The sequence below is a fragment of the Maylandia zebra genome, linkage group LG12 (assembly GCF_041146795.1).
Source record: "Maylandia zebra isolate NMK-2024a linkage group LG12, Mzebra_GT3a, whole genome shotgun sequence".
Lineage (NCBI taxonomy): Eukaryota > Metazoa > Chordata > Actinopteri > Cichliformes > Cichlidae > Maylandia > Maylandia zebra.
The window spans coordinates 19,891,444-19,915,732 of NC_135178.1; the positions used below are offsets into that span (position 1 = coordinate 19,891,444).

The 24,289-nt window shown below is 41.6% G+C and overlaps 1 protein-coding gene across 4 annotated transcripts; it reads left to right on the forward strand.

Moving 5' to 3' along the window:
• Positions 1-1,024: 1,024 nt before the first annotated feature.
• On the forward strand, positions 1,025-23,974 carry epg5 (ectopic P-granules autophagy protein 5 homolog (C. elegans)). 4 transcript variants are annotated; one of them, XM_004544494.3, is made up of 46 exons: positions 1,025-1,188; positions 1,529-1,723; positions 3,641-4,291; positions 4,400-4,660; positions 4,742-4,940; positions 5,026-5,165; positions 5,265-5,372; positions 5,467-5,540; positions 5,708-5,816; positions 8,107-8,221; positions 8,301-8,451; positions 8,572-8,733; positions 8,830-8,987; positions 9,250-9,401; positions 9,521-9,661; positions 9,785-9,949; positions 10,033-10,155; positions 10,248-10,510; positions 10,870-11,010; positions 11,111-11,255; positions 11,836-12,033; positions 12,207-12,314; positions 12,416-12,538; positions 12,770-12,936; positions 13,030-13,263; positions 13,389-13,512; positions 13,609-13,753; positions 14,145-14,316; positions 14,414-14,576; positions 14,743-14,885; positions 14,996-15,152; positions 15,404-15,598; positions 15,695-15,908; positions 16,388-16,575; positions 16,983-17,190; positions 17,304-17,379; positions 17,824-17,927; positions 18,043-18,218; positions 18,868-19,092; positions 19,192-19,401; positions 20,519-20,663; positions 21,335-21,577; positions 21,718-21,931; positions 22,020-22,238; positions 22,360-22,474; positions 22,562-23,974. In XM_004544494.3, the coding sequence occupies exons 2-46, from the start codon at positions 1,670-1,672 to the stop codon at positions 22,742-22,744; spliced, it is 7,761 nt and encodes a 2,586-aa protein (XP_004544551.3). In that variant the 5' UTR covers positions 1,025-1,188; positions 1,529-1,669; the 3' UTR covers positions 22,745-23,974. The 4 variants fall into 4 exon arrangements, with proteins under 4 accessions (XP_004544551.3, XP_004544549.3, XP_004544550.3 ...); XM_004544492.3 differs by having other exon boundaries at positions 1,026-1,188; positions 3,641-4,297; XM_004544493.6 differs by lacking the exon at positions 1,025-1,188 and adding an exon at positions 1,204-1,400 and having other exon boundaries at positions 3,641-4,297.
• Positions 23,975-24,289: the final 315 nt, after the last annotated feature.

Sequence of the window (24,289 nt, forward strand, 5' to 3'; positions counted from 1 at the left end):
CCAATAAGGCTTAAAAATCTGGGACTCTTCACCAACTGCTCTTAGGATTAAAGAATCTTCTTGGACGAGAGATGAAATATCTTCAAGAAACTTAAAGAAGTCCAGTCGCTTTTCTTTCCAAGTTCCTTAGATTGCTTCTAAAGCACTTTGGGTCCTCTTCTGTAGTTTAAATGTGTTATAGGACATAAATAAAATAGACATGACTCACTTTCAGATATTTTTCATAGTGCATGTTTGAGGTATATTTATTTATTTCCTAAAAAATGATCTATTTAACACAATTAAGTGGGCTACATGCCGAACTTAAAGGATTGAAACAAAGTATCGATTCTATTGCAATAATATAGATCTGATACCAATACCAGCATTGGTATCTTTTATCGATATCTGCCTATCTCTAGCAAAAACGTAAAATAATCAGCAACTGGCTGTATTTCAATGATATCGTAGACTGCAAAGCTGAGTGCAGAATTTAAAAAATTCAGAGCTGGATACAATGATACCCGTTTTTATTTTTAGCCATTTTCCATTGTGGAGAGCTAAAGGTTTTACACTTGTCCATACCTTAAACCTCACGTGTTGTCCCCAGTAGTAAATGCATAAAAATAAGGCTTTTAGGAAAACACTTAATAAACATTTGCTGCCTTGAAAAAGACTCAATTTACATTGCAGTTGTATGAATATTACATAAAATAAACTATATACAAGGTATCTTTGAACACGAGCGATTCATAAATGTCTGCATGTAGCTTAGAGCCATTTGACGCAGTGTCTTACAGTTTCTTACAGTTGAAGTCCAAAGAGCCGTGCTGACACGATTCTTTGTTTGTCACAGCAGATTTTTCTTTATCGTGTAGAAAAACAGTTAAATATGTAACTTCTTTACACTGACAGAAAGGGGAGTTTCACTGGTCGGGCCGCGATGTAAAATGAGTTTGACACCCGTCACTAAAGTATGAACATTTGACAGAAAATCGTCTTTGCCTATTAGGTGTGGCCTATCTGCTACTCCGTAGAGAGGTGGAGCAGTCACGTGATCAGAGATTTTGATCGAGGAGTTCCTGGAACAAACAAAACAAACTGCAGCCTGGCAGCGGACGTGGCTGTCACTGCGTCTCACTCTCTGGGACGAGTGGAAATTTGATTTCTTATTATGTGAGCAGCAGCACGGAAAACCGAGAGCCGCTGGTAAATAAACAACTCAATAGAAACACCGCCTAACGGGCGAGTGGCTCGGCGTTAGCGTAGCTTAGCCTTCGTACAGTGTCACCAACTGTACCTCCGTGGGGCTTCATGGTTTCGTTTTCCCCAAAATGTGCTGTCTGAATATTTTGTTCACGCTAGGTGGCCTGCTAACCTTGATATTCTCCGCAGATGAATCCTGTCAACGGAATATAAAAGTGTGTTTTGTTTACAGTCAGTGACTGTGTTTATCTTGTCAGCACAACCAGCCACGGGGTGCTTATCACAGGAAATACCTCGCTGTTTGTTCCAGCTAATGGTCGCCTGTTGTTTTTGGTATATTTAGATCACCTATAATGACTGCTCAGATGATCAGCGGTTTTCAGGTGATCGGCATCATTTCCACCAGGAAACTCCTCAGTCAGCTGTTTGTGAGAGTGATCTGAGCTGTAAAAACAGCTGATGCGGACACGAACAGACACTAAAAATGGAGGCTGTGAGACCAAAGAAGAACAAAGCAAAGGCCAGCGGAAAATCTCAGGTGATTAAATCAAGTACCTTACAGGTATTCTTTACCTTCTTCTCTTTTCACGAGGGAATGAAGGGCCTTCAAAGTATAAACGTCCCAAACAGAGTGAACACCCCAGTAAAATACATTTCTCTTCACATGTAGGGACAGTTGCAGGTATCCACTTCGATACAGACAGGTGACAAGAATGAAAGTATTGAACCTGTGAACCATCTAGAGAGGGGATCTGCTGCTTTCCCTTGACAGTTTATAATCACTCATCATGGGCATGATTGTCATTGTAGTTTTGAGCTTTTAATGTTTGTTTTTTGTTTTTTTGAACTGTTCTTTTTCAGGTTTGATGATTGTACAGAATACATCTTAAATGAGTTTAGAAAAAATCAAGAATTAGGTACACACACTTGAATTTATTTTAGATTTTCACTAATCCACAGAATGTCGAAATTTTACATACAGGCTCTTACATATCCAAATAATATTAGCAAATTACACCTCAACCAGACACTTGTTGTGCCTATCAACAAAGATTCGGGGATAATTCTGGCTGAATATTTGACGACTCTTCTTGGCAGAATTGGTAGAGTTCATTTAAGTTACCTAGTTTCCTGTTCTTTTAAGCTTAGTCCACAAATTTTCAGTAAGGTCAAGTTTGGGGCTTTCGGGAGCCAATTCCAGAAGCTTAATATTAACCTGCTTTATCCATTCTAAAACAAATTTGGATGTGTATTTGGGATCATTGTCCATTTGGAACACCCAGCATTGTCAAGTTTCAGCCATCTAGCTGTCGATTTGAGATGAAGTTGAAGTATTTTGAAGTGGTCCTCCTTCATTATTCCATCCACTTTGTGCAATGTACCAGTACCACTGGCAGCAAAACTGCCCCAGAGCATGATGCTACCTCCACAAGACTTGACAGTTGATACAGTGTTCTTCAGGTCGAAAGCTTCACCTTGACTTCTCCAAACATACCTCTTCTCATGTTGTCCAAATAAGTCAATTTTGTCTCATCTTACTTTAAAACCAGAGAGTATTTGGCCTCTCCATGTAGGCAGCTACAAATTTCAGTTGATCTTGAAGGTGTCGATTTTAGAACAGGAGCTTCTTTCTTGGTCGGCACCCTCGCAATGACAATGTAAAACTCACTTCACTGTGGACAGTGACACTAGTGTTCTAACACTTTCCCATTCATGGCAGAGCCATGTGAGTTTTGGTGGTTCCTGGGTTGTTGCTGAACATGCAATTTCCTGCCATCTGAGGGTAAAACAAATCACAAAGCAAAGAGGAACTATCAGTTATAGTCAGTAAGTATAGTAACCCCATCCATGGAACCAGAGAGGTTCAGTAAATTGGTTTGATTATTTTGTAGATGATGTGAGTCATATGCTGTGGTTTTTTGCAGTGGCCAGGTCTCATCCCTGTTAAACCTTTTTGGGAGATTTTAAACTGAAAACTGAAATATTAGACACTCTGCCCCAGTCACCAAAACACCACACGAGTAGCTATCCTATGAAAAAACAGCTTGATCCCTGCTTGATCCTCCCAGAGACTTGGAGCATGTACCAATGCAAGTTGAAGCTGTTGTGAAGGCACTTTGTTTTTCCTTTTTCTTTTTTTTTCTTTCAGTCTGTACTTTTATTCTTTAGAGATTGATAATAAATCAAATGACTTGCAAAACACATAAATTTAACATACCACCATGATCCAAACAACAAAAATATCCATGATTACAAATGCAGATTCTTTTTGGCACATTCATAGCAGTGTTTGTTCTGTACTCACATGACTATGGTCACATGTAAAAAGCTGTTACACAAGCTTGGTTTTCCTCCAAAGAGAAATTGATGTGTCATTGTTGATTTTTTTTCTTTTTCTTTTTCTTTTTCGTTTTTTTTTTTTTTTTTTTTTTTTTTTTTTTTTTTTTGCACACAGCTGGTCAGGAAGCAGAAGCAGGCAGAGGAAGACAAAAGAGCCCCAGCTCCCTCAGCTGTACCTGAGGCCTCCACTTCTGACTTCACTGAGATCCCCCTGAGTCTGCCCTATCAGGAAAAGGAGGAGGAGGAGAATAAGCTAGACACTGTTCAGAATCCTGAAGCCACAGCACAGTCATCAGACCTGCCTTCTGAGAAGCAACAGGCAGAAAACACAGCATCATTGCTGAGTAAGACTCTACAGCCAAGTCTGAACTCCTCAACAGTGACATCACAGGTCACAGCGCAAGAGACCAAAAAGGAGGAAGAGGAGGCTGATGTGCAGGAAGCTCAGGGGGCTGGGCTTAAAATTGTGCCACAAACCACTGAGCTTGAAAAGGATGAACAGTCATGGAATCAGCTGTGTGTTTTAACTCAGTTTGAAGCTTCAAATGTCCCAAGTGCCCCAGCACTGTATCCGTCTCTTCCTACACTAGAAGAAGGTTCAGTGATACAGTTCTGTGGGGAAGCTGTGGAAACATGTGGAAAGGAACCTGCAGTTTTGGCACTTCCTGATCAGGAATCTTCTCCTCCAAGTTTGCGGCCTTTGGAGTCCGTGGCCGACCTTTCTCGGAGCAAACTCTACCCAGAATTACCCAAAACAGCTTTAGAGGTTCAGGTGATCTAATGTACCATGAGATCAAATTTATTGCTAATGCTAAGTTTTATTTACAATAAAATGGTCTGTATTACTGTATTATTTAATCTTTTTGCTCTGTAGCCGTTCTCACTGGAGCAGCTGAGTGTTTGGGAGCCAGGCGGAGGGTTGCGAGCATGGCTGGAGGGGGTTGAGGTTTGTGCAGCACAGTTTTGTGCTCTGGCGCGGCAGGAGAAACACGAACTGACTGAACTGTTGCAAAACTACTGGCGTTGCCGCAGACAGCTGACCCAGTCGCACACACAGCTTCACACACAGTCATCTGAGTGCAAAAGCACACAGAATCGTCTGTGGAGCTTCAGAGATGAACAGCTCACACTTCAGGTGTGTTTTACAAAACATCTATAGTACAGAAAGATCAAATGTCCCACTATTGCTTTCACACTTATAATTTCTATCTTACAGGGTGTGTGTGCAGATCAGACAAAGGTATGTGGGTATCACCGCTTCCAGCAGGCAGAGTTTAGTGAGAGTGTGCAGGCTGAGCTGAGAAGACTGTTTGAAGCTTGCAGTGAGCTGCTCCATCAAAAGGTCGTGCTGCATGCGTACACCGCTCTGCTGTCACGCCTGCAGGTGGAATCATACCTGTACAGTCTTATAAAAGGTGGGAAGAATTATTTTACCTGTACTTCTGATATTACTAGTGTAAAATGTATGTGTTACATCAGTTTTGTCTGTTGCTGTCTCAGATTTTCAGTTAGATGGCCAAACACAGCCGTGTTCTCTCCAACCTCTGAAAGAGGCCATCAGCGTCCTGTTTAGTTTCACACGAAGAGTCCTTGATGACACACAGTTCCAGTCAGACATCCATCACTGGCTTGAGAGATTGGTATACACACAAACCCCAAACCATTTTTTAAACGTACTGCCCCAGTGGTCAAGGCAATTTGTTGTTGCAATCCTTGTGTGTTCCTGGTCTATTCTCCAGGTTGCCGTCCTGCTGCATGTTGGAGGGTCAGGGGAGCACCTGTACCTCCTGTGCCACCTTCTCTGCTGTCCTGCTGGGGTGGGAAAGTGGGCTGCACACTTCCTTCAGGTTAGTTAGGAACACACGCCTGTCATTTATCATTTTATCACGTCAATTGCTATACATACAGAGGAGTAGAGTTCTTCTTTATTATCTTACCCAGATCCAAGTTTGGGGGAACACCTCTGGAGTTCAGCAATTTATGCAAGCTCTGGCCATTCTAATGTCACCTGCCAGGTAAAAATGCAAGTCTCTACATGAGTTTCTTCTTTTCACCCACTGACTGTGAGCTATACACTGCAAATTATGCTTTTGGCTTTTATGAGAATCCAGGTCATCTTTTTAAGGGCCAACAGTCTAAGATCTCAGAATGTGGAACTTTTTTTTTGCTTGTTTTGACTCAGACATCGTGCAGAGTTCCTGGGCCACATGAAGCCGTGTGAGAGCCAGAGCTCAGGTGCTTCTGGACAAGAATCTGGCAACTGGACCTTAGTGGATGAAGGTGGAGAGGAGGTAAGTTTATTAATGTAACAATTTCATTTTGAAGAAAGAGGCACAGTTCACTTCTTTTTGCAATAAACAACAACAGTGAATCATTTAAAGTACGAGGTGCAAGTTCACCATTTCCGATATACATTTGTACCATAGAAATTGTAAACATGACATGGCAATAAAAAGAAAATAGTTTTTATATCAAAAATGTGATCCAAATGAGTGACTATAACAGGGAATGCTAGTGCTTTGTAAGCTAAATTGGTTTCCCTGTAAGAAAAACAAAAGTAAATTTATATTTTTTTAATTTAACTTCTCATGCAGTATTGTTAGCTTATTTGTGAAAATAAAATGTAAAATTATTATATAAAATTCAGAAGCAGCTGTAAATAAATGTAGGTACATTAACTCCTCACTGACTATTGTCTGCCCCGTAGATAGTTCCTTGGTGCCCTCTAGGTGAAATGTGGCCAGTTTTGGTGCATACATGCTTACAAAATAAGAGAAAGAAACTTCACCCTCTTTTATTTTTAAGGTTTTATGTATCAGAACACATAAAAAAAATTACAGGAAGTCAGCAGGTCTTAAAATTAGCACTCTACAAACCTCAGCCATCCTGCTCTTTTTTTAGAGAGGAAACGCTTTCCTCCGTAAACACTCCATGCCTGTTCAGTCGTCTTGTTGTACTGTCATGAACTTTCTTACTGAATAATGGATTTCTTTTCCCAGGTTAATTAGTAGAAACAAGTCCTTTTTTCTTTCCTTTTCTTTTTTTTTTTTAATCAATGCTGACGTCTTACCTCCTTGACATTGTGTTAACACACCTGAACGCTCCAGACCAGCTAACTGCCAGAACTTCTGTTTTTATAAAGGTGCTCATACTTGCCGATGATCAGTTAATCAAGTGCATTTGATTAGCTGGACCTGACTGCTACTTACCCTTTCAATTCCTGTGGAAGCAGTGAGGGTCTACTTGATATTTTTAGACACTGCTTCTCCATTTTAGCTTTGGTTTTGTTAAATAAACAATGACATGGTGTAGTGGGTCATCTGAGGTTGTATTTATCTTATTTTAGGACCTGCTAAGCAACAGGTCTTAAAATCAGATACATTTTCTATTATGTCTTGATATATAAAATGTTAGATGTTAAAGAGGGTGTGCTTTATTTGTAAATAACCACATTTATTGGAAATAACCAATATGTTTTTAAGAAGCATCAAAATGTTATAGTCTCTGAAAATAGGGTCTCTTTTTTCTTGTTTTCTTTCACCAGTTATGATGCAGGCGATAATAAATATTCAGTCTGCTTGTTTGTAAAGAAGAGCTGTCACAGATTGTAAATTTGTAGAGAGTGCTTTTTAAAACAAAATGTTCTTGTCTGTCTTCTAATCTTGAGTCACATCAATGATCTGTGGAGAAATTGTGCTAAATGAACACCTATGACCATTTAAATATCAGTCTGCTGGCTTAAAACCACAACTGCTGCCAGTACTAATGTGTTGCCTAGTGTTACGGATTCAAATATTGGGGGTGGATACAAGAGGAAAAACCACAATAACAACACTGGTCCGGCCGGGTTGATTCAAACGATGATTTTAATGATCACACGCGTGGGAGATGGACACCGTACGCAGACAGCATCAGATCTCAAAATGGTGGAGCATTGATCAAACTCTTATAGCCTCTAGTGGCCCCCACCTTATCATAAAAGCCTGAACATTCACATGCTTTCTCTCACTCAGCGCCTAAGCTACGACCTTGGCTCCCTGTTTATCTGCTCCTGCTGAGATGGGGCAGAAAACTCCAGTATGTTCTGTTCTCTTCTAATCAGACAAATAAGGCGATGACTTTCTGCGAACAGTATTTCTTATAACTCAGCAGTATAATGCATCATAAAACAATATCATTCATTCACAATAAATCAGCAGTCTAATGTAATGCAAATCAGTTTAACAAAGGCAATAGTTATCACCTTCTAATTCAGGAGAATAATGCAAACTAAAACTACATAATAATTCACAATCTTTAATTAGGGGTCTAACATGGCATAAAATAATATTATAATCCAACACTAGGAACTGTGGTGTTTTCAAAGCTTTTAAAAGTCACATTATTTTAAAAAACACATTTGTGATTTTTTTTTCAACATGTTATTACTGTTGTACTGTTAAAAAAAAAAAAAGCAAGTAGCTTCTGCTTTATATTTTGCCAAAAAAACAAAAATTAAAAAATGCCAGTCGTAGCATATTGCAAATACACGCAACATGTAGTAAGTCGGCCCCTAACGACATTGTTGTCTTCTGTGTTTAGGATGAGGACCCAGAAACCAGCTGGTTGCTACTATGTGAGGAAGATCTGATTTTATTGATTACCCAGTTCCCCTTCCAGCAGCTCTACTCATACATGCTTGGGATGAGCAAGCAGGGTAAGAGAGTCAGTCTGACCCATCTGTGTGTTAGTTTGTTTGACTCACGGTGTGAACTAACAGGTGCGTCTGTCCCCAGGTGTGTATGAGCCCCAGGCCTGCTCCAGTCAGAAGATGATGCGGGTGTTTGCTTTCGCTTCCTCGCTCATTGAAATTCTCGCTCTCGGTCTACAAACCTATAACAGATCCCGATACAGACAGCTAGTCAAACGAATAGGGCACATCATACGGTCAGTTCGCCAAGCACATAAGCAGCTTCTATGTCCTGACACTTCTCAGGCCATATCACAAAGTCAGAGGATGCATTAATAAAATGTTATGTTTGGCTTTTCTTTTCTGCTCTCCCCCAGAATGACAGTTTGCTATGTGAGTGATCACTGGGCCCAGTACGTGAGTGTGACTGATGCCGCTGGATCTAGCTCTCAAGTACACTCTCTGTCTTTGGAAAAACTGCAGATAGAATATGATCATCTTTTCCTCCGAGCTGTTTTACATGTACTCAGAAACAAAAGGTGAGGAGTTAGCCTCAAGTTTCCATTTTAACTGGGAGCAATTTACTTTACAGACTTTGATATTTGTTATTAATTTTGTGTGTTCATCCTCTACAGGTTGGGCATTTGGTTGTTTATGTCTGAGATGCCATATGGGACTTTGTCCAGCTCCATGCTCTGGAAGATTCTTTATGTTATGCAGAGCGCAGAGACTGCAGGGCTAGAAACACTCAGCACAGCTGGTGACACATACTCCTGCATTCAGGCTCTCAGAGGTACAATTAAACACACATAAGATACACAAAGCTTTCACATCCTTAAAACTTGCCTGTTGAATATGTTAATGCTCAGAAGTGTCCACTCAGTTTCATCATCATATTAAAAAGGAACTTTTTAAAATATCCCAAAAACATTCAATTTGAGCTTTGAACAAACTCATTTTCTATTGTACTTCTTTCCTGGATCTAAAGTTGCATCATGTCGGTCTTCTTAGTCTGGAATTGTCATTGTGATTTTATTTTTTTCTCTCGGATACAGACCCACAGCATCAGGCGAGTTTTGAACAGTGGCTGTGTGAGGTGAACAGCTCTGACGGCATCTCGCTCCTCACTGCATTAGCACAAATGGCGACACCCACTCAGCGCTCTGACTCACAATTCATCACCACTATAACTCTCCTGATTTACCAGGTAGGGGGGGCTAATTTTTCTGAAACTAGTATCAACTTTGTAACACAACACAATTCATCATCCCTGATTAGGATCTGTACTGTCTCCGTCTGACATCCATTTCCTCATTTTTGCTTCAGGTCTCTTATGTGAGTGTGTCCACCAGAGAAACCTACTCCAAGGTGGGGAGGGAGTTACTGGCTGCTATAGCAGCAGCCCACCCATATGTTATCTCGGTGCTCCTTGAGAGACTGAGGGACACCATACAGACTGTGGGAATGGTTGGTATTGTGATTCCATAATAAAGGTTTTAGCTGTACATGATTTTTAGTCATCAAATGTTTAATTTGATCCATGATCCATCCACTCGTGTGTTTTTATTTGCATGTTTCGTTTGTGTGTAGGTGGCTTTGTACTTGTGTAAAGAGCTGCCTCTGAGTCTTTGGCAGCCGCAGCAAGAAGAAATATGCGTGATTGGAGCGTGGCTCCTTCAGCATCCTCTGTCAGCTGTAGAGAACCGGCTGGCCTGTGTCATCCTTGAGGGTCTGAACTGGGGGTTCAACACTCAGGTAGAGAGGATGTCTTAGACTCCTGACAGTGCATTCGTGAGTTTGTCACAACCAACCTTCACTAACCTTGTTTCCTTATGTAGGATGGCTCTTTGTTCCTGCCTTCAATTCTCCACAATGAGGTGGCACTGCTGGTGGCTGAAGCCTATCAGAAGTACCTTACAGACAAACCATACAGTGGGCTCATATCAGAGGGAATCAAACAGGTGGCACATTTACACTTGCCTCACATCTGCTGAATTCTTTAATGCTTATTTCTGCATTACACATCATTCTCTCTCTTTCTATCTCCTTTCAGGTCTCTTACCTTGCAAGTGTCCTTCGTTTGGGCGTATCTCCTGAAGCATCCTTTAGTCAGTGGGCATGGCAGCTGCTGCTGAGGCTGAAGCTTCATGGCAATTCTCAGAACCCTAAAGGAGCCTGGGTGGTCCCTGCTTTGGCATCCAACCCACCTCCAGAGCTTACGCACTCTCCTAGCATGCACTCTGTTCTGAGGGCTGTAAAAGCAGGCATACCGATTGGATGCTACCTGTCCATTGCAATGACAACCGTGGGACATAGGTTTGTATTCACACACTAGGAGAACATTTACAGCTGACTTACACATTGTGAAGGATTGAACTGGTTAGAGATGGGTGTAGTTTTTGGAAAACTCAGCCTTGTTTTACCCAAGAAAGGCAAAAACAATTTGAAAATAATACAAAATATGATAAAATAATTTAACACAATTTGATATACAAATATTAATCAATTAATGTTGCAAATAGAACTCTTGCTTTTCAGCAAATGTGTATCAGGGGCTAATATAGCTACAGTATATTATGTAAGGTGTAGATGCGCGAGGTTTCTAACTTTAGTTGTATGGCAATCACATGTATAAGTTGAATAATCTTGTGTGGATTTTGTCTTTATTTTTTCAGCCTGGAACATTTCTGTACTGATGGTGTTGGCTTGTTGAAAAGTCTGATTCAGTCTCGCCATCTGAGAGCTGCTGTGCATCTGTTAGATAACATCCTACCCCCAACCTATCCTCTTAGCTACTACCTGCTCAACAACGCTCAGTAAGAAACAGGCATCCTTCGTAACACATGTAAAATCTGCAGCTAACTCGAGCACTGACTTTATTCCGACACCTCTTGTCTTGCTCTTTGTTAATGGCAGGTTTGTAAGCTGTATTCAGTTGTTCTTGCAGTACGACAGCGTGTGTCCTCAGGGCATGACGCAGCAGGTCACGCATCGAGTGGCGCCACTTCTCACTGGAACCAGTTATGGAGACAACGTCCGTCTGCTGAACAGTGTCATTCAGGTGCATGGTGAAACTTTTGTGCATGTTGTGTGCAAGATTCCTGAATTTATATGAGAAACAATGAAAAAAAAAAATATGGAAAAGAAGCAGATTTTAATTATTGTGTGTCCAGGAAAAAATGCAATAATGTGCATTTATTTTTTGGTTGTTTAAATTACTATGAAACAGTACGGTAATTAAATTACCAAGTATTTTCCTCACCCTCAACATTGCTGCCCCTCTCTAAGCCTTTTCTGGAGGTTTCTTCCTGTTAAAAGGGAATTTTTCCTTCCCACTGTCACCAAATATTGCTCATAGGGGGTCATCTGGTTGTTAGGGTTTTCTCTCTATTATTATAGGGTCAACACCTTATAATATAAAGCACCTTGAGCTGACTGTGGTAGTGAATTGGCACTATATAAATAAAGTTTTATTTAATTTAATTATTCGGGGTAGTTGAACAAATTTTGAGCCAGCCAAACCATGTTAGAAGGGGTTTTGTTTTATCTTACTTTTTTTTTGTTTTTACATGTAAACACACTCAATAATTCAGTCCTCATTACTTTGGGACTCATTACTCATTTTTTAACTCATCTTTCAGAGTCATGTGGTAGAAAGTTCGAAACCAGGCCTTGTCGGAGCTGCAGCAGTTCTGGAGTTTTGGGTGGGAATTCTGACTCAACAGAACTTGTGGTACCGAGACAAAACAGTCCTGTTCCTCATGGATCAGATCTGCTGCGCTGCCTTCACTTACCACCAGGAGGAATGTGTCCAAAAACTCCTGTACCAGCAACATAAGGTATTTACAAAGTGGTGTTTGATTTGCATGATTAAGCAACCTCTGAACTTCACATTAATATTTAATGAGACACAAACCAAACAGACCGGGAATAAGGTGAGGAAAGCTAATTAGCAGCAATGTTTTGGGGGGGGTTCTGTTTTTTTTTTTACTGTTTTTCATACCCTCTGCAGACTGCTTTGGGTTATCATGGAGACCGGGGTCTGCTCTCTTCTCTGGTTGGTTGGATTTCTGGAAATGCCACACCCTCCTTCATCGAGGGCCAATCCTTGAGTGCTGAGGTGAGAGACAACAAAGCAACAACCACATGTGTAAATACAATTGATCACATTAGTAGAATTCTCCATCCTCACTGGCCTGTTAACATTTATGTTTTCTTTAGATCTGGTTTGCCTGGGTGGTGCTGAATATGGAGGGTGTGTTTGAGGAAGATTCTCAGCTGAGGCGCTGTGTTGAGCATGAACTCCTGTCAGAGCTTAATATCTCCCCCGAACAAGCCTTAAAGGTAGACAGTTTATCAGTAAAAGGTTCATTATCTCATTACATAATGTGACATTTTACATCCTTGTTCAGAGAAGATGTATTCTATGACCTTTGAATAAAAGTGAACAGACTATTTGCAAAACTAAAGAGCAGAAATATCATAGAAAGTACTTAGGATCCTGGTCTACTGCTGTTCAATGATTTGGAGTGTTGTGTTTAGATGATGTTAACAATATTTCTGTTTCTGAGCCAGAAGGCTCAACAGAGGCTTAAGTTGCCGGTAGCCCCGTCTCTGCAGAGGCTTCAGGTATATCGTTGGGCATATCAGGCCGCAGCTACACCACCTGATCACCCCCTCCTACCCCTCATCTGGCAGAAATTCCTGCAGCTCTACCTTAGACAGCCTGGACCTGAGTACGGGTATGATAAACATGCTCATGTGTTATGATCCCCAGTCAAAGAAAGCAGAGAATAGGCAGAATCTGTATCTATCTGTCCATGTGTCTCTAACAGGCTGGCTGCAGGAGGATGTATCGGCAAGAGGTTCTTCCAGGCCTCTTCCCAGGCTGCTTTCCTCCGAGATCTGAGGCAGAGAATACAGGAAGTGTCTGACTTCCACCACGCTGCCAGTCAGGCCCTCCGGGTACTCCCACCGAACACACCCTCATCAGACCAGGGTGACGAAACCCCCAATAATCCCGGACCACCTTACCTCACTTCTCCTCAGCTACATACAGAACTGGTCAGGTATGGTGCTGATCCTGAGACAGAGCTTTTATAAAATCTTTCTTATTTTTTGTTTAAAGATCATTTCCTATATTCCAGGCTATGGCAGGCTCTAAATTCTCAGCTGCTTGTTTGTTTGTCTGCAGGTTGTTTGGAGTATTTTCTGTGTGGCTGGATGACGAGACTCTGCAGAAGCAAGAAGTGTATCTTCCCTCTCTTCCTCCAGAGTATGAACCACACAGACTGGCACAGGTCATGCAGTGGCATCAGGTGAGTATAATTTTTTTTAATATATATATATTATAATATATGATTCATTTATTAATTGTTTTTGTTTTGTGTTGTTTTTTGGGGGGTTTTTTGTAGGAACTTTGGCTGGAATATGTGGACCAGGAGCGTCTACAATATGATCAGAGGGAAGTTTTGTCTCTTTGGAAGAAGGTGCAGAGTGAGCCAACATTCCTCCAGACTCAAACCTCTGGTTTCACTGACTACACCAGCCTCAGCAATGGTACGGAGCCAAGCTTTATAGCCAAACGATTAAGCAGGGGTTAATTAAAAAGAAAATATACAGATACCAAAAATGCAATTCTGTAAGAAGTTTATATACTGTGTGTCAGCTTCAGAACAATAAATAATATATTCTCTGTTCGAGATATTTTTCACAGGAGACATTTTCACTTTTTATTTGTTAGTGTTTTTCCTGCTATTACATGTCAGAAACTCCTGTAATAAAGAATTGTTCTCTTGTTGATTTAATTCCCTTTTCTCCTTTGTCTTTGAGACCAAAATTATGTAGACCAACTATACACAAGTGTATTTGTTTCACTTTTCATATGTGCCACAATCTACTTCTACTTCCAAATCTAAAAATGCTTGCATTTGATATTGTCTTAATTCAGCAAGGGAGCGTATCCTGTCCAATCTGCAGAAACATCCAGTTCCCCGTTTAGCTCCTGAACTGCATAAGCTGAAGGCACCAGTACCTGAAGTGCCTTCCGCCTGTCTCACTGACTGTAAAGCTGCCTGTAAACTGTTAGAGCAGGACCTCAGCATTTTGCAAGATCAAGCCAGGTATGTGTAAATCATAAAATAAAAGCTTTTATTTTGAATTATCTATAAACATAAACAAGTCGCATGCAGATTCCCAAGTAATTTATCTTGGCACCAGGATTGCTGTAGCACGTGAAGCCCAGCAGGTGGCAATGGAGCAGGAGCTGCTGGAGAGCCTTCCTGTACTGTTTAAGAACCGACCAGAGCAAGTCACCATGGCCCTGGAGTGTAAAGGGAAGGGTGGACAGCCATGCCAAGGAGCTGCAAACATCACTGTCACGGTAAGACCTCTCACACTGCAGGCTAGCCACGTTTTAAGTTACAGCTTTGGTATGTTTTATTAATCTGTGTGTGTGTGTGTGTGTGTGTGTGTGTGTGTGTGTGTGTGTGTGTGTGTGTGTGTGTGTGTGTGTGTGTGTGTGTGTGTGTGTGTGTAAAAATTTGTAGTGTGAGCTTGTGCAGAAGCAGGAGGCAGTGCAGACTCAGATAACATCACTGCGCAGGGACATCAAAAAGCTTCAAACCGATGCTATGGCTCCGCCACCTGAAATCCTGGCCCAGGCTGCCGTTCACACTGAAAACTTCATCACGTCAGTGCAATCAGATTTTATATCATTCATATCAAGATGCATTATATTGACATATATGAAGGTAGATGGGGAATGTCTTGACTCAAGTGCACCTTGTTTCATGGTCTTAGGGCTTTGGTGAATATGCACAAAGCACAAAAATCTCCTGCAGTCCAGAAAGTTGGTGTGTCTGCTTTTTACAAGGTGGTCTCCTTTGTATGTGAGGACACGCTCCGTCATCCACCAACTCGTCAGTACCTGTCTTCATGTGTGGAGGTACTGGGACAGGTGTGTATATGCTCTAACAAATACATGCACATATTGCAGAGTAGCAGTGTTTTTATTTATTGTTGTGTGGAATATATAAGTACAAAAAATGGGTATTTGAGCCAGCTGGAATACTAGAGAATAACCATAACCACCTTGAATAGAGGGCATAAAGCATTATTGTGTACATAAAGAACACACATCATAGATATGTTGGATGGATTAGCTGCGATTAACTACTCAAATTAAAGTGTATTTAATTTTGTGTGTAGGTATTTATCCAGGGAAATGCAGAGGAGTGTGGCCGTGTCCTGAAGACTATCCTGGAGCAGCGGCGGCTTTGCCCTCTCATTTCCCCCTTCTTCACTCCCAACGCAGCGCCCAGTCAGCTGGTGTTTCTCTACCAAGACGTCGTGACATCGCTGTCCCTCGACAGCGCCGATGTCGTTTTCATGCTGCTCACTAAGGTTAGTCCACGTGCAAGTGGAATGAAGAAATGGGATGTATACGCCGCAAACCACGTGCCAGTTACAATGTCCACTTCTGACTCTTTTCCCCTGCAGTTTGATTTGTCTCAGTGGCTGAATGAAGCCCATCCCGTGTTTTCGGAGAGGACACGTTTGCTGGAATTGGTCCATGGAGCTCTCTGCGTCTGCGGCCGAGACCCCGAGCCTGAGTTTCTCACGCCTTTTCACCTTTTCACCAAACACTGGACCTGGCTTTTACGGCATCATTTCCCCGACCATTACAGCGATTGCCTTCGCCTCCTCATGACCAGTGAGTTGATCTGTTCTGAAGTGATAAATTGCGATTACCCTCGATTTATTTATTTATTTTTTTGTCATTTCTTTCCCTTCAGTGTAGTAAAGAATGAAAATTTCCTTAAGAGACATCTTTCTTGGACTCTTATATTAAGCAGCCATTTTTCCCTTCTTGCACATCACGTTAGACCCTGACTGCTATTTATTCTAGAAAATGAATCTAAGAAAATGCATTAATCTTCCTGAAAGGATGCAAGTTACGATTAAACTGATTAATGAAAAATGAAGTCAGTTCATTTTGAACAACAGATGCAAATTTAGTGTCAGTGAGTGGTTCATCATTGTTTGGCTTTTGTTTTTCTGGTTTTTGTTAAGAGATTATTCCAAATGGAGCCGCTGATGTCAGCTGTGATTACAGAACTAATCAAGAATAATCAGTTTGGGTGTTTTGTTGGGAACTTCTTCAACAGAAGGATTTTTTTTTAACCTCCTCAGGCTCATCCAACCAGCTGCTCAGTCCGGAGTGCTGGAAAGTGACTCTGCGAGTGCTCGGCTGTTTACCTCCATCCCGCAGCACCAAGGGCAAAGCTGAAGCAGCTGTGTGCAGCACTGAAGTCTCCACCCGTGGTGTCGCACCCCCAGCCTCCCCCTACAGGTCCCCCATCACCCTCTCTCCTCAGCAGGTAGTCTTAAAAGTGTAAAGTGTGCATGTTAGTCCCCGTAGGGAAATAGTTCCTCTGCATTTAACCCATTCACCCAGTGAAGCAGTGGGCAGCCACCAATGCAGCGCCCGGGGAGCAGTGTGTAGGGACGGTACCTTGCTCAGGGGTACCTCAGGGTAGCCGTTCAGTGGAGTCGAACCACCGACCTTCCGATCATGGGGCCACCACTCTACCTACTGAGCTATCCCTGCCTAGCTTGTAGGCTTGTAGGCAGGGATGTCTTGGCGTTGTAAATATGTGATTCACATCTCTATTAAGAGTCAGCATGCTGCGCGTTAAGCCGAAGTTTCTTGCAAAATGCAAGTTTGTTTTTGTTCAGTTTTATGACGTTTAAATCTTCGTTTTTGTATTTTATTTGTTGCTAACAGGTGGATGAGACAGTCGATTGGCTGAGTGACTACTTTTTACGAAGTCGTCTCAGTAAGACGGACCTCCGCAGCTTCGGCCTCTATGCTTCCTGGACTCCCTACATTGAGGACGTCGTTTCCTTCTGGGACCATTTGATCAGTTGCCTCATCAATGTGCAGCTCAACAGCTGCGCCCGAGAGTCAGTGGGCAGCAGCAAAATAATGAAAGGTAGCTGCAGATTATTAACTTACATTTATGTCAAACCTCTGAGTTTAACTTCTAGTTTTGTGCATATCGGTTGTAATGCATCATTGTGAAAAAGAAATATGGCACTCTCACAGCTCTGCAGGACCTGCACAGTAAGACTGTGAAGTTATTTAAGCCATGGATCTTTCCTGTGGACGCTGGCGAGGGCGGGTAAGTGTCTCACATCTCAGACAGGAACAAAGATCTGCTATCAGTTAGCAAGAGTTAAAACAGATGTGAGCATAGAGCAAATTTTAGACGGGGCAGTTATATAAGCTGATCTTTCTTAGTTTTCTTAGTTTCTTTTCACAGGGCAGTCATTAAAGGTTACAGTCATTACTTAACTGAATTTAATCTTTCAAACCTCTGAATCACACTATACATTACCCAGAATAAAGCACTGCTGTAGCATTGTTCAGAAAAAAAAAAGAATGCATTAATTATTTATTGAATGGCACACAAGAATGTCAATAAAGTATGTCCTTTTACATCTCATTGTCATTAATAGAAGGGACCTGATAGGTGAATTTGCAGTTTGATTCTAATTTTAGAGGACAAACCAGAGGAACAGCAAATTATGGACAAATAATCTCAATAACTGCATCTTTATCTCAGTAACATCAAGTGTTACCCCTGGCTGGAGACGGATGCGAGTGCAGCAGGATGTATGGTTGGCCTCTACATTCAGATCACTGACCTGCTTCATCACAAGTTCAGAGGCAAGTAACAGTTTAATCTACAGTGATCTTTGTCGTCTGTGCTGTAATAACACGGAGAAGCTAGAACCATAAAGGATGTGTTTACTTACACGTTGTGTGTGTGTTTATGTTGCAGATCGTCTGCTGCCTGGTCAGAGGGGTGCTCTGTGGCTGTGTATGATGCAGTACTGTGAGAGCTGTACCTCACCACGCACACCGGAGTACCTGCTCTACTTGTATCACACACACCTACGCAGCCTGCCCTGGAGACACCTGCACCCTGACACTAAGCTCATGGAGCAACTCTTCAGTGTGAGATACTTTGCCCCTAGACCCCTAACACCTCACACTGATTTAGACATGTATGTCACAGGGAAGCTTGTTAACCTGAGACCATGATCCTTGGCCCCAGTTTCTATTAGTAGCCTGCACTTACAGAAATACAGTCACAGCTCCTTGTTCTTGGAAAACAGCTGTGTCTCAAAGCCCCTATCAATCATTCTTTGAAGGCTATCCTGTGGAATCTATTGGCATAGATAGGATACTTGAATTCATAATAATAAAGGTCTGATTGAAAGATTGATAAGAATGCATGCTTATCTGTGAACACTGAAGAGCAGCAGAAATTGATATTGGAAGCATGAAGAAGGTTACCAAGCAACCTCTTACATTATTCAAGCTAATATATTAAACTTTAAACACTTTTGATATGTGTGCATCATTATGGGGTTTAATACTCCTACTACGGAGATGTTTAATGATTTATCATAAATAAATTCATCAGTGTCTTGATATTTACACTGTTATAGCTACTTTCACAGTAACAGGAGCCTAAAATGTGCATTTTACATTTACCTTGCATTAAGTAGATGTTGTAACTGATACTTTGAATACAGTCCAAAGCAAAAGGGTTTGATGTGTTTGGTGCTTTTTCGATTACTTGTGCTTCTTGTGCCTACAGGTGGAGAGAGGAAGTCCCAAGAGCTGCTTCCTGTTTATGGGAGAAGTGTTATGTGAAGTTAACTGGGTCAGCATCCTGAGTGACCACTTACAAACACCTCCCGGCTCCACAACATATCCAGCTGTGTCAGAAATGGCCACACAGAAAGAGTCGCACACTATGTTGGTATACCTGCTCTACATGCTCGTTTTTCTGGCAAAGGAGGAACAACTCCTGAGTCAGCAGGTGAGTTCAGGCTAGTGTGGTATCATATCAGAATCAAGAATCAGACCTGTTTCCTTTTTTCAGTCATTTTTCTTTCTTTTTTTCCTGTTTAACCTCCAGGACTCACCTCTGTTCAGTCTGCTGGTTCAGTCCACATCTCTACCCTGGCACAAACTGGACCTGTCCTCGTACCAGAGCATTCTGGGATACGTTAGCACCCACTACCCTCCCTCTTTGCTTCTCAGTGCTGATTCTGCACCTCAGCTGCTGCTGAAATCACTCCGTAGTGCTGCTGGGCTCCACCCCTGCCCCGGTGAAGCTCCACACCAGGTGAGACGTTACAATCCTGTTTGTTTTCTGCATCAGATTTGTTAAGGTGGCGTAAATCTCTTAAGGCAGGTTAAACCAGCAAATGGATTACTCTGAGAACGTTTCAACTCTTGCTTTTGACTTGATCAAACCAATGACAGAAAATTATAAAATATAATTATTAGAATAGTATTATGCTGTATAAAATATATGGCTTGTGTTGAAGAATATAGGAATTTTTGAACAACTTCTATTTCTGTCAGCATCTTGAGTTCACTAAACTGGCATGCCTGCTATAAAAGTGCAAGGTTTGGAACATACACATGAAACTTAAACGTAAGCAGTTGCTGCGTTCGGGGAACTCAGGATGTAAGTCAGAGCCTTGGTCTGGGGCAGATTGACAGGAAAACTCGCGTGTTTCATGGCAGAGCTCCTTGACCCAGAATCCTACCACAGAGCCACTGTGCTGTCAATAACACTCAATCTGTGTAGCTGCTTTAGATGTATGTTTGCAGTACGACATTTTATACATCATGTGATATTTTTCCCAAAATATCCAATGTCCAAAAAAATATATTGGCAAGCTCTGTACAATCCTTCTAACTTTACATACGACTGTTTCAGGATCTAACAGAAATACGTGGCAAAAGCTGTGGAAAAGAAGAATACATTTAACATAAAGCATGAAACTCACTGTAAATTTAAAACAGACATATTTTACTTATTATCTACAAGGTTTTCCTCTCACAGTAAGGAGCAATAAACAGTTCCTCACTAGTCTAAAAAATAGTCTAATTTTTGACAAAATGCGGTCGTTTACTTCCATTTATTGTGGGCTTGGTAATTTGGGGCTTTTAACAATTTTCTTTAAACAGTAATTTTCCAAGGGTGGAATGATTGTACAGCATCTTTAATAACTTAAAAAAAAAAACAAGAATAGGAGTTAATGATGTAAAATAATCACGTCCATTTTCGGCCTGAATTCATTTAAAGTGTTTCATCTGTTTTAGCAGTCAGGAACCTTTAGTTTACAGAGAACTGATATATATTTTATAGTCAATAGTATAACAACAAATAAAAAAATATGAAAAAACCCTACAATTTCTTTCGTTTTTTGTTTGTTTGTTTTTCATATCAGGAAGAGACGCTAAAGGCTGGAGCCTACATTTGCTGGTGTGTGCAATCTCTGGTGACTCTGGAGCAAGGAGGCAGCATCACCCTCACCAGCCTGGAGGCTCAACTGGAAACACTTTTGGAGAGTATCATAACCTTCAACCCACCAGGTGAATTGTCCTCACCATCTTGCTAATCAAAAGCTTCAACCATCAGTAAAAACAGTCTTCTATAACAGAGATGTCAAACTCATTTTACGTGGTGGGCCACATATACAGCCCACTTTGATGCTAAGTGGGCCAGACCAGTGAAACTCTCCTTTCTGTCAGCGTAAGAAAGTTTAACTGAGCATTTAATCTCTCAAATATCTAAATATAAGAAAAAGAAGTGCAGTGAATGTAGTAAATGTAATTGGAAGAAATAAATGTGTAAAATTTCAGTAAAAGAAAGAAAGAGTCTGTTAGCTTGCAGAAAATATCCCTTTGCTTTTTACTCTGAAGCTTTTTTATTAAAACAGAACTTTCTATTGTAAAGAATTGTTAAAAACAAACAAACAAACAAAACAAAACAGGAACCTTTCTGTGATTTTAATTGTTTTTTTTTTTATTGTATTGCTTAATTACTTTGGTGTAGTATGATTGGTCACGGGGGAGGTCTTTATCAGTAGGAGAAGCTGCTAAACTTATAAAAATACAGTTAAAAGTCCAAACTGTATGCCCTCCTTCTTTTTTTCAATGCTGGGCCGAATTGGAGTCCTTGCCAGGCCAATTCTGGCCCTGGGCCTTATGTTTGACACTCCATTTCTACAGCCTTATTTCTACTCCTTCCTGTTCCCTTTCAGAGGTGGATTTGGAGCAGAGGCACATGGCGTTCTGCAGTCTCTTCAGTGATGCTTTGGCTTTGCTCAACGGCGTGGGCGTCTCAACAGGCGAGGCACTCGCTGCCCATGTCATTACCTGGCTGGACAGGAAAGGGAGGGGCTTTCCAACTCTTCCCCTTCTCACAGCCTGCTCCCGTTGCCTTGCATCAGTGCGACACATGACACGCATCATGGAGGCATGCATTACAGGGTACTTCAACCATGGTAAGTAGCAGTTTAGGGTATGCTACTTCAGTGCTACCATTTCCCCTGAAAGTTGGTTTAGTCCTTTTCTTTTCAAAACATTTGAAGGATGTCCGAAAATTGGCTAATTTTTTTTTTCCACATCCGTGATTTCAATTCAGCCGAGGAAGAGTCTGTAAGGTGGGGACCTGTGTTGGCATCGCTGCAGGTGCCCGAGCTCACAGTAGATGACTTCCTTTCTGAGAGCCAATCAGGAGGCAGTTTCCTGACGCTCTACGCCTTTATTCTGCAGCGTCTCAACAGTGAATACACAGCAGCCAATGAGAGGAGGACTCTGGCTCTAATTAACACTTGGACCAATCAGGTCTTTCCCAGGTTTGTCCCTTTCACTCGCTCTTGTGTAGCATGTAGCGTTTGTCCTCTGTGAGCTGTAAAGATATGAACATGTTTCATTTGTCTCTAGCGGTCCGGCTGATGAAGCCAAGCTGTTTCTGTGGTGGCACAAATCCCTGAATCTTTCAGCGGAGCAGCTACAGCCACAGGCAGGCTTGACTGAAGTATCAGGTGTGGTCTTGGGCCTGATGAGGTTTCAAACTAGGCTGCTTCAACTGGGAGAAGAAAGACTGAACTCCGGCCTGCTCGGAGCTATAGGCCTTGGAAAAAGGTCTCCTGTCTCTAATAGGTGAGCTGGCTTGCACATTATTAGTAAATCAAAACACCTGTAGTCCATAAAGAGTAAAAAATGTGTAAAAACAAATTCACAAATGTTCATAACCTAACTGTTTATGTATACAATGCTTTAGGTTCAGGGTGGTGGTACGCAGTCTGGCAGCTTTTCTGTCCATTCAAGTGCCATCAGAGAGCGAGCTTCGACTTCAACCCACCACTGACTTGCAGCTCTCTGCAAAAGCACAGCAAGTATGCAAAAACTTGAAGTGTTTCATTTTCTAGTTTGTAATTATCACCTAAAAATAACTTCTTTTTTTTCCTTTCCGATGGTTTCAGATGTTGGGGACGCTGGAAGCCATGCCCAGTAATAAGCAGTACGCCGAGTTAGAGGACTCTGTGAATAAAGCCGTCCAGTTCATTCGCTACCCAGGACATTGTCTCAAAGATGGACCCCGGCTGCTGGCCCTCCTAGCTAACCTCCTATACCCCGACCTCAGATACCTGCACATTATCCGCTGACTGTGAACTCACCTTCTACCTGAGAGTAAACAATTGTTCAATAGAGTCAAAAATCCTGAAGGAGCACAAAAGTTTTAAGTGATGAAGACACTTGTTCTGAATTGCCTTTTTATTGTGTCAGCGGGGGACTTGTGTGACAGAAACTTACTCATTAAAGCTGACTGAACATTTGTGAGGAACAAACCTCTTGACTGCTAGAGTACAGTGAAGGAACACAGACCGTCAGAAGTTTAAGCAATCATGTGTGCTAATCTTTGACATTTAGGCACTTTATTTTCTTCTGATGTTCATGCCTTGTTGCTTTTTGCATAAGTTGCCTGTTGATTTTCAGCTCCATCGGTTCTGTTCTTGATTTGAGAGGATGTTGCATGTATTTATTGAAGTAGAACTCATGAATCAGAATTCAGCAGCAGGCTCTGTGGGTGTGAGTTTCACACCTGTACATGGAATCTAACAGGAAAAAAAGATGAAGGGTCCACAGATTATTTAGAGGATGTTAAAGGACTCATTTAATAGACCTATAGGTTTGGTAGTACCTTCTTAAAATAGGGTGTGGGACATACCAGGAATGCTGGTAGTTGGGGTTCATTGCTTAACACAAGTCTTGTTTTTTGCTGCTGATGCTTGCATATCCATGATCCGCAGTCTGAAATATTTCAATCCAAGGTGCTGTATACAGTAGGAGGTGATCATGTCTAGTAACAGCACATTTGCCAGTATTATGTTCATTTCCAGCCAAAAGTGCTTTCCTTGTTCTGCCAAAGAGATGTTATTTTCATCTGCTTAGCTACTTAAACCTCCTTAACCGTGATCTCTGGTTGTGTCATCAGTGTCCGTTAAGTCCAAAACTACAGTCTGGAAAAGCGAAGTACAACTTGTCTTCCTTGTAGAATTGTATGTACAGTGTTATTCAAATTGCTAATGGTATAAGGAGGTTTTAATGCTGTTGAAGCTAGAACAGAACTGGACAGCTTTCTTACTTTAATTACTCCTGTCAACTCACCACTTCTGTTGCTCTGTGCCATCTCAGTAATCATCGAGCTGCACTTCAGCAGCCTGCAGCTCGCCTTATCGCTGGTATTATGTGGTGACTGTTAATGTCAAAAGCGTTTCTTTTTTATGAGTCAGTGATCAGGAATGGGTCTGTAAGGACTGCTGCAGGAGGTGTACTCCGTAGCCAAGCAGAACAAAAGAGACATGACTGCTCAATAAAGGGAACTGAACACCTCACAGCTGGTATTTATCAATATAACGCAGCAATCTGGGACCAGATGTTGCACATGGAGCCGCTGAAAGCACAAACAGGACCGGTCCAGACAGCAATTAGAGGTACAATGCATTGTTCAGCCTCTACAACAAAACAAAGTTGTCTTTATCTTCACATTCTGCTCATAATGCTCCCGACGGATAGACTTAAACTGCATCTTCCTCGTCAAAGAAGGCAGTTATGACAGAACCTATTGTGGACTGATTTTCATGGACAGCCACATCCTCCTATTCTCTTCATATGCACAAAGTAACAGTACATGCCCACCACTAAAAAAA